The sequence below is a fragment of the Nicotiana tabacum genome, chromosome 22 (genome assembly GCF_000715075.1).
Source record: "Nicotiana tabacum cultivar K326 chromosome 22, ASM71507v2, whole genome shotgun sequence".
NCBI classification, from domain to species: Eukaryota; Viridiplantae; Streptophyta; class Magnoliopsida; order Solanales; family Solanaceae; genus Nicotiana; species Nicotiana tabacum.
In genome coordinates, this window is record NC_134101.1 from 12305106 (window position 1) to 12315770 (window position 10665).

A 10665-nucleotide genomic window follows, 5' to 3' on the forward strand; every position below is an offset into this window, starting at 1 on the left:
CAAATGAACTAAATAACTTCAGCATGCGTTAGCAAAAACTCTTTAGAAAATTACATACTGCAAAACAAAAACTTAATCATGTTTAGTCTGAAATTTTAACAAATGAACTAAAAAACTTCAGCATGTTTAGTCTGAAGTTTTAGCAAATGAACTAAATAACTTCAGCATGTTTTGTCTGAAATTTTAGCAAATGAACTAAATAACTTCAGCACGCATTAGCAAAAACTCATTAGAAAATCACATACTACAAGACAAAAACTTAAGCATGTTTAGTCTGAAGTTTTAGCAAATGAACTAAATAACTTAAGCATGTTTAGTTTAAAATTTTAGCAAATGAACTAAATAACTTAAGCATATTTAGTCTGAAGTTTTAGCAAATGAACTAAATAACTTAAGCATGTTTAGTCTGAAATTTTAGCAAATGAACTAAATATCTTCAGCATGTTTAGTCTGAAGTTTTAGCAAATGAACTAAATAACTTCAGCATGTTTAGAGTGGAGTTTCAGATGAAATTCATGATAAAACTATAGATTGCACGATAAATAATTTCAGCATGCATTAGCATGAAGTTTTAGCTTCAATGTGAAACAACTTCATGCTATATTAGCATGAAGTTTTAGCTTAAGGATGAAACAACTTCATGCTATATTAGCATTAAGTTTTGGCTTCAAGGTGAAATAACTTCATGCAAGTGTGATTCTGAAGATGAATCTGGACAAGTTTCTGATTTTTTTTATAAAGTTGCTGAGATGAGAGGAGGAGATCGTTTTATATCTTTTGTCAGGGGTATAATTGTCATATTATTACGGATTTTTTGTGAGATGGCTACCAAATCAATAATTTTAAAAAATAGGATACTGGTTAAAAGGTGGCGCAAATATAGGATACGGCTGCAAATACCGAGATAGAGAAGCTTGACTTTGGGGCTTAATTAGCCGAATTGGGCCAGCATCTGAGCCCATCCCCTTTAGAAACCCAATTTCGCCCCAGCCCACTACCCAAAACCGGTCCATATCCCCACTTCAGAAACGACGCCGTTCAGACACAGAACGATGTCGTTTCCCCATCCCCACTCATTAAAACATCCCTAATCTCCTCATTTTAAAAAGAACGGATGACCCCCCTTTTACCAACCCTAGTCGCCTCCCCCTTTCCTTCTTCACTCTCTCATTTTCATTCTCACGGCTGAAACACACAGATTCACACTCATCCCTGATCCACACAAACACACTAGCATTCACGCAGAAACACTCTGCAATTAAAAAAGAGATCTGGAAAAATCCGAAAAAAAAGAGTTTCGAACAAAAATAAAAAAAAGGAAGTTGGAATTTTAGGGATTGGCTTCAATATTTCTGGAATTTGGTGTCGATTTCTCTGGGTTTGCTGAAGAAACTTTGTTGCTGTTGTGCGCTGCCGGGAGCTCGAGATTCATCTTCTATTTCCAGACCTTTGCTTGGTCATTAGTGCTGTTTTACTGCTTTAGGTATGTTTTTATTTTCTTCTCTCACATCTGTATTTTCAGTTTTGGTCTAATATGAAAATTTGTTTGCTTTTAGTGATTATCTTATTCTGGCTTGAATTTACTGCTTCGACCTATCTCCGCATGAACCAAAATGCCGTTCATTTACTAGCAATGTGATGTAATGCCTGAATCTGTTCTTCATGATATGCTGTGCTAGTATTTGCAGCTCTAATTCTTCCCTTCCTTGAACCCTACCACCGCTCCCCTTTCCTCCCACCCCACCCAAACTTACACCATTTAAGATCAAGGTTTGTTTGAAGGTACGAAGTTTTAGAGTTTATTTGGGTATTTTACGAATTAAAGCTCCAATTTGATGAAGCTAACTCCCTCTGTCCCGATCTGTTTGGACAGAAGGAGTGATTAGAGTAGTCTTAAAAGTAAATTTTAGATTATTTGAAATGTGATTTAGTCATGGCATCAAAAGAGTGACCTGAACCTGTCCCTGACCAGCTCGTAAGTAGCATCCCGCTGCTGGTCGGTACAGCGGAGCATCAAAAGCAAGTCTTTTTGAATCCTCTGCTGACCTTTTAAGTCACAATTTTTCTGGTATATAAAATGGAGAAAGAATTACATTTCAAAATATTAGTTGAAGTGTCGATCATTGCCCCCATGGGTTTGTTCTAGTAGTAAGAGCGTAACACATGATGTGCGGATTAGGCGCACAACCCTAACGCAAAAAAAGCTTGATATTAAAGTGGAGAAGGGTAGAGGGCATGCCATTATCTATTGAGTTTCAGGCCTTGCGCCATTGGCCCGAGGGATTTGTCGATTATCAAAAAAAGTGAGGGAATTACACATAAATACAACTCACACGTGCATTGCAACTAGGTGGCCTATAGTTAACTTTGCAAAGTTGTAGCCCAAAAATAATAGGCTAAGATTCAACATCCAACTCCAAATAGGTTCTCGAAATTGCTATTCAATTTCTTTTTTAACATGCTCATGCTTCTAATCCAATCTTAGATTCAGTAATTGTGACTCAAACATTAGTTCAACAAATAAAATCTATTTGGGCAGTGAAAATTAGATTTTTAAGGTAATCCACCATTGTTGAATAAGCTTAAATAAGCAGGTTTAAATTTCGAATATCATTTTTGTGAAAATTTTGGAGTGGGAGTTATTTAGACTTGTTAGAAATAGTAAAGGGAGGTTATATACAAAATTTGAAGCCATTTAAAGGAGATTTGGACGTGTTTTGAACGTGAATTGCAACTGAAAATCGTGAAAGAAATTCGTTTACAGGGGCTTGTATAAAGGGGTATGAAAGTGTATAATAGTGTATAAGAGGTGTTTATACACCCATATACATTATTATACTAAAACTGACTTCGTCTTCATCCTTGATTCTCTTCTGGAATTTAACTCAAACTTAGTTCAAATCTACTCCAAATCACTTCAAATTTAAGTTTTGAACTCCTCTTGATGTTTCCAATTGATTGGAACAACACCCAATCCAAACAACTAACAAACTCGAGCCCTGTATTTAACTTTCCATTACTCAATTAGTGACCAAATCAGTTGTTACTATGGACTATGAAGTTCTATCCTTGCCTTTCCAAGCACCTTTTTTGAAAAGGCAAGATAGACATTTTTTCATGATTTGGGGTTTTGATATCAGAGTTCTATCCTTGCCTCTCAGTGTGCTCAGAGACAAGGTCTCTTTATTTGTTTCTCTGAAATTATGTAGAAATTTTTAATAGTATACAATATCTCATAGATATTGTGAAATAGAAAAAGCATGAGATTAGCATTATCCTGGTGAAACCTTCCAGATATGATGAAGCGTATCTTGGATATGGGGTTAAGATGTATCTTCGGATTTAGATCGATGTTTGCCAAAAATTGTTTGCATCATAACATGTACTAAGTATTACTACTATGTAATAACTCGTAACAAATTGCAAATGTGAAAGCGTCAAAGTAACCAAGTATTGGAGAACATTGTCTGCCTTCTAGGGAGGGTTAAGACCAAATAATCTTCGGGTATTTGTAGTATTTTATGATGTTCTTGCTCTACGTAACCAAGTAGTGCACTTTTTCTGCAGCCAAGCGACAAAACATCTACGCCGTGGTTTGCTCTTTCTAAGGATTGATTCAGGCGGTAAATAAAGGACCAGCAATGAGTTCTCCGAAAAAAAGTGAAGATAGTCAACAGCCAACTGCAGCAGACAAACAGTTGGAAAGTTACTCATATACTAATTGGGCAGACAAGATACAACAACAGTACCAGAAGATCAAAGAGAATGCAGAAACTTACCCCTATGTTTGGGGTTCATATATAGTTGTATATGGGGGATTTGAGCTTTGGTTTGCTTATAGATGGAGAAAGCTACGTAAAACTGAGAATCGAGTTCGAGTCCTTCAAGATAGACTCCGGAAACTTGTTGAAGCTGAAGGATCAACAAGTTGCTCATCTGCTGCCACTAGCAAGGCTCCTCCATCTTCTGATATATCAACCAAATAGATGGTTTTTTACCCATGCAAGTGACTTCCTTTTTCATTTATGCTCAAATGGAGAGTATTAGTATTTTTGGGGGGCTAAAACTAAGTTAATGTTGTCAATGATGCTGTAAGGATATCATTCCTTGTGTGACAATACGGGATCACAAAGCCAAAGTTTGGCAGTCATGAGAAAAACAGGATTCTTACTAAGGGGAAGAACCCCAAGAAGAAGGATGAGAAGGATTCAAAGAGCGAATCATCTGTAGTTGCACTAACATAAGATCCTAGTTTACAGAATAGATTATCTCCTATGTAGAGAATTTGGTTTTTCTCTAGTTGTGTGAATGAGAAGTGGCTAACTATGCTGTGAGTAGGTAGACTGTCTTGGATGCTGGAAAAACCTCCAAAAGTTGTATGTTTGAAATCAATCCTGTGTAGCAAACAGATTCGTGAAATCTGAGATGAATAGAATCAAAGGTGCATATTGCTTGCAAAAATTGAGCATGTTTATTATAAGTCTTTTAATGAAAAGCTATGTCAGGAAACTTGCTCTCTTGTATCATAACTGCCTTTAGGTTCAAAACTTTGTCTGCATATATGTGGCCAAGTATATTCTGCTTTTCATGTTTATCAATGTGAAACTGATTTACTGCTCGAAACTAAAGTCTAGAATTCTGATAACTATGATTAATCTCTCTGAATCTGATTGAAGTCAAAAACCCAAGTGTGTAAGAGGTGCTGGTACGCTAGTTTGTTGCTCAAGGAAGCAATGGGGAGACTTACTATCAGAACAGATAAAGAAAAACAAAGAAAAGCTTCACTTGTTGAGTTTGATTCTAGTTCTTGTCTCATTTAATAATTTTCTTCTGTTTTTGCAAATTTTTATTTCTACCTCGTTCTCCAATTAAAATCTTTAGATCTTCTTTTAATATCTTCTGCATCGAGTAGTTTTCTTTCTAACAAATTTATTTCCTCGGTCTCCAGTCTTCACCATCATTGTTATCATTTGTGCATCAAAAATAGAAGTTTCAGACTTGCTGATCCCTTTTAACTTCTCCTTTCTCAAATAATATTTTCTAACCAAAACTTCGTAGCATAACAAAAGAAAATATTTCATATCCGGACTGAATAATCGTAAAGAGAACTCAGAACTCACATAGTTCGCGTCACCTAGTTTAGGATTGAGGTGCAGTTCGTTTATTGAACGAGGCACAGTCCATTGATCGATTGATAGTGCATATTGCAGTGTTTAGAAAAGCGATCGCTTCGTCGCTTTAAGCGCGAAGCGACGCGACCCAGTGTCGCTTCTAGCTGCGTGAGGCTACTCGACCGAGGGAAGCGCACGCTTCAATGGAGGAATCGACGAAGCGAGTAAAGCGATGAAGCGATCGCTTCTGTTAAAAAAGCGCAGAGGGCCCTTTTTAAAAAAAAAAAAAACTTTGGGTCTGTTTTTTTATTATACAAAACAGACCCTAAATCGACAAAAATTGGCCATTTCATCTTCTCTCTTCTTCGATCGAGGTCGACCAAAGCTTAGGGTTCAACTTCATCGACATTGCTGACCAGTCCAGGTAATTTTCTTCTTCTCCTTTCTTCTCTTTTTTTTCTTTCTTCTTTCTTTCTTCTTCTTGTTCCTGTCAGATTCTGCTTTTTTTTCTTTCTTTTTCCTTCTTTCTTCCTTCTTCTTCTTCGTTTATCTCTGACAGTCCAGTTTGCACTGTTCAGAATTCAGCGTCTTCTTCTTCCTTTTATCTCTAACCCATTTTGTTTTTTTCCCCCCTTTTATTCTTCTTATTTATTACTTTTAATATGTATTTTAGTTTATAAAATTAATTATTATTTATATATGTTATATTTTTCAGTTTATTTGATTTTTTTAATGTATATTTCAGCATATAAAATTAATTATTATTTATATATGTTATATTTTTCAGTTTATTTGATTTTTTAATGTATATTTCAGTATATAATATTAATTATTATTTATATATGTTATATTTTCAGTTTATTTGATTAATTTTATATGTATTTCATTTTAGAAAATTAATTATTATATATATATGTTATATTTTAGTTTATTTGATTTTTTAATGTATATTTCAGTATATAAAGTTAATTATTATTTATATATGTTATATTTTTCAGTTTATTTGATTTTTTAATGTATATTTCAGTATATAAAATTAATTATTATATATGTTATATTTTCAGTTTATTTGATTAATTTTATATGTATTTCATTTTAGAAAATTAATTATTATTTAGAAAATTAATTATTATATATATATATATATGTTATATTTTAGTTTATTTGATTTTCTTAATGTATTTTTCAGTATATAAAATTAATTATTATATATATGTTATGTTTTCAGTTTATTTGATTAATTTTATATGTATTTCATTTTAGAAAATTATATATGTTATATTTTAGTTTATTTGATTTTTTTAATGTGTATTTCGGTTTATAAAATTAATTATTATATATATTATATGTATTTTCAGTTTATTTGATTATGTATTTTCTTATATCTTAATAGGGATTTCAAAATGTCTCAAAGATCGAAAGATAAAGACCCGGCTTGGCGATATGGCGATAGAGTTAATGAGAAGATTACAGATATTGTATGCAAGTTTTGTAACAAGATTACAACGGGTGGAATTTATCGCTTTAAATTCCATCTTATTGGTGGCGATAGAAACGTCACAAGTTGTCCGAAATGTCCACCGGAGGTGAGGGATGAAATAAAGAATTTTGTTGAGAAGAAGAAGGAGCAAAAAAATCAAATGAGTCATCAACCATTGGTGACCAATCTTGATGATGATGGTGATGATGATATTGAAGAATTGTCACTTCCAACAAAACGGGGAAGAGATGCAATCTCTTCAAGCCATGGATCGACGGGTACGAGCAGGACTAAAGGTCCTATAGATTGCTATTTCCCAAAGAAGCCGGAAGGAAAGAGCGGTGGAAAAGATGTATAAAAAATTGCTCAGGACATTTTGAGGGATCGTGCAGTTAGAGCTTTTGCACGATGGGTCTATGATGCTAGGCTCCCCTTTAATTGCGTCAACTATACTGACACTTTTGGAGACTTTATTGAGGCCGTTGGTCAATACGGACCTGGAATGAAGCCTCCCACTTATCATGAAATCAGAGGTCCTTATCTAAATAAGGAAGTGGAGGAGACTAATAAAATTGTGGAGGAACATAAAGTTGCGTGGAACAAGTATGGCTGCTCCATTATGATGGATAAGTGGACGGCAAGAACTGGGAAAATGATTATTAACGTGTTGGTGAATTCTCCCAAGGGAAGTTTGTTTCTTGAGTCCATTGATGCTAGCGACTCATCCACTGACCACATCAAAATGTTCACCTTGTTTCAGAACACCATTGAAAAGATTGGCCCAAGCAAAGTTGTTCAAGTGGTCACTGATAATGCGAGTGAAAATGTGAAAGCGGGTGGCATGGTGGAAGGAGCGTACAAGAATGTCTATTGGACTCCATGTGCGGCTCATTGTATCAACTTAATCTTCGGGGACATTTTCAAGGAAAAACCCTTCTCTACAGTTTTTGGCCAGGGCGTTAGGGTACATTCTTATATTTCTCAGCGGCCCTTGTTATTGAATATGATGAGAAGATTCACCAGACAAAAAAATTTGGTGAAACCGGGCAAGACAAGGTTCACCATTGCTTTCTTGACTTTACATAGTATCCACTTGCAAAAATCCAATTTGAGAAAGTTGTTCACTTCAGAGGAATGGAGCAAGAGTAAATTTGCAAAGGAAAGTACAGGGAAAGATGTTGCACGCATTATTCTTTCTTATTCTTTTTGGAATAATGTCCTTCATGCTCTTAAAATTGGTGGCCCTTTGGTTAAAGTACTCCGTTTGGTAGATGGGGAGCAAAAACACCAATGGGCTACCTCTATGAAGCTATGGATAGGGCCAAGGAGGCTATTCAAGCATCATTCACTGATGAGCAGAAATATGCAAAGGTCTTTCAGATCATTGATGCAAGATTGAGTGAGCAACTTCATAGACCTTTGCATACAGCTGGACTTATTCTGAACCCGTCACTCTTTTATGATCAGCATGAGAATAATTCAATGGCTAGAGAAGTGTGGACAGAATTCCATAAGGTTGTTATCAAGTTGACCCCAGATGAAGACTTGCAAGAAAAGATAGTAGATCAGCTTGCTATTTACAAGGCAGCTGAAGGACTTTTTAAGCTCCGACTTGCTATTAAACAAAGAAAGACGAAATTGCCAGGTGACCAAGTGCTTCTATATTTTATAGCTCTAACTTTAATGTATTTTTTATACTTATTAACTCTTGAATTTTTTTTTTCACTTCTATAGTTGAGTGGTGGGACCCGTATGGTGTAGAGACTCCGGATTTACAAACTTTCGCCATCAGAGTTCTAAGTTTAACTTGTAGCTCATCCGGATGTGAAAGGAACTGGAGCGTTTTTGAACACGTGAGAAATAAAAAGAATTATTTTGTGTTTTGAGATAAAAGTAAATTATATCTCAATTGTCCCAACTCCTACTAATTAGTTGACACATCTTGTTTGCAGATTCATACAAAGAAGAGGAATCGACTAACCTTGAAGCGCCTCCATAATCTAGTGTTCATAAAATACAATAGAGCATTGAGGCGTCGCTACAACCACCGCAATCTAATTGATCCAATTCTTTTGGACAATATTGATGAGGCTAATGAGTGGCTACCCAGAGTCCCCGAAAATTGTGAAGATGAAGAAGTATTTGAAGGCGACTCTAATTTCACTTGGGGTGATGTTGCGGTTGCTAGTGGAGTTGGGGAGAATACTTATGGTTTAAGGTGGAATACTTCAAGTTCAAGCTCGATTAGGAAGGGAAAAAGTGTGGCTACTACAAGTCGATCCCTGTCCCTAATTGATGAAGATGAAAGTGATCATGAAGAGGAAGAGGAGGGAGGGGAGGAAGATGACGAGCAATATGAAGATAATAGAGGAATTCAAGATTTTGACAATCTTGAAGAAGAACAAGAAGAGTAGAAGAATAAGAGGTTGATCCTAGTAATTTAGTAGCTTTGATTTTGACAATTTGAACTTTTTGATTATTTATAATTTTATATTGTGTCTTTGCAAGGTTTACATTATGTTTTTTAAGAATTGCGCTTCACTTTAATAAAGCGTGCGCTTTGCTTTTGAAGCGAGGCGAGCCCTTGTCGCTTTTTTGCGCTTCTCGCTCTTAAAAACACTGACATATTGGCTTTACCGCAGATTCAAAGATACACTTATCCCTACTAGCTGCAAAAGACACTGACAGCAAATTGATAGCAACACCCTCTTTTGAGATTTTTAATTTTCCAACATTACTCTTCTCTTTATGTTTATGGCTAGTTTCTTGACCGGAGACTTCTAACTTTTCTCCTCTTTATGGCTAGTTTTGGGGCCAATTGGTTTTGTGCCCCTCTCCAAATTTATTTTCCCTTTTACATCTTTTTCGAGAGATATTTATTTTTACATACAAAAGATTTGAGAAAACACACAACAAAAGATCTTTGCAGGGTTATTTTCTTTTATTCAAATTGTAAAAGACTATGTCCAACATTTACTCGCTACTAACTATTAGAAGCAAGTTCAATTGAATTGACAACTTCCACAATTATGTACATAAAATTTAAATCCTGAATCTGTATCTAACTAGAGTATGTGTACAACTCAGAGGTAGATATAGTTGTAGCGGATTCAGTCGAACCCATTGTTCTCGACTGAGACATTTTATACATATGCATAAAAGTGTATATGTATATTACCCCCTCGAAACCACTAACCTAATTAAATCCTGAATCCTTTGTTCTTGACTAGAACTAGTATACAAGTGTTTATATTAATATTTTGACATTGTTTGTCATAATTTTACCAACTCTAAGTGATATTATCATGCTTACATGAAGTATAAAGATAAGTAATAAACATCCAAACATTATTTTTTTTTTCTTTGCTTTTATTTAGTATCATGTGCAACACATATGTTAATTAATAACGATTTAATGCTAAATGTTTACGAATATATATATATATTTATGTCATCTTAGTAGCAATTAAGGTTGATTTAATGATAGAGCAAAGGTACTATGTAGTTAAAAATAGTAATTGGGAACAGCTAAAAATGCCTAAAATATCATCAAAAGTGATAAATACAGAATGTTTGTAAATAATATTCTTCTAAAAATTAACGTGTGTATTCAATACATAAACCCCATTTATAAAATAGTGCGAAGTCAGCATCAATTTGTTGTAGTAGTAAAGCTTTAAAACTCCATCACCCTTACTCCAAACCGATGTATAAGCCGAATTAGGACAATAGATTAACACTGACTCTATAAATTTTTTTGGGTATGCCACTGATTACATATACTAACCGGATGGATTTATTTAGTCAGTGGCGGATTCAGGATTTTAACCAAGCGAGTTCATCAAACATATGAAGAAGTAATGTACAAAGAAATAAGTTTTGCACCTTAAAAAGAAGAAGCAAAATGTGCAACTTAGGTATACTCATTTTAGATTATAGTTTCATTTAAAAATAAAAAAAAGAAATAAAAACCGTATAGGTTTCTGTTTCCTAATGAATATAGAAACAGCTTATATTGGAAAAGAGTTGTACTTGTTGTTGATTGGTTTCGAACTCAGGATCCTTTAAAAACAA

General features: G+C 34.6%; 2 protein-coding genes across 3 annotated transcripts; both read left to right on the forward strand.

Annotated features, from left to right (window-relative positions):
* The first annotated feature begins 1117 nt into the window (after positions 1–1117).
* On the forward strand, positions 1118–9162 carry LOC107828791 (uncharacterized). Of its 2 annotated transcripts, XM_075244082.1 has the most exons (5): positions 1118–1483; positions 5211–5535; positions 6505–8236; positions 8326–8444; positions 8544–9162. In XM_075244082.1, exons 3-5 carry the CDS (start codon positions 7882–7884, stop codon positions 9003–9005), a joined length of 936 nt encoding a protein of 311 aa, XP_075100183.1. In that variant the 5' UTR covers positions 1118–1483; positions 5211–5535; positions 6505–7881; the 3' UTR covers positions 9006–9162. The 2 variants fall into 2 exon arrangements, with proteins under 2 accessions (XP_075100183.1, XP_075100182.1); XM_075244081.1 differs by lacking the exons at positions 1118–1483; positions 5211–5535 and having other exon boundaries at positions 6290–8236.
* Positions 6515–7740, forward strand: LOC142175712 (uncharacterized). Its single transcript, XM_075242690.1, has 3 exons — positions 6515–6887; positions 6984–7555; positions 7678–7740. The coding sequence occupies exons 1-3, from the start codon at positions 6515–6517 to the stop codon at positions 7738–7740; spliced, it is 1008 nt and encodes a 335-aa protein (XP_075098791.1).
* Positions 9163–10665: the final 1503 nt, after the last annotated feature.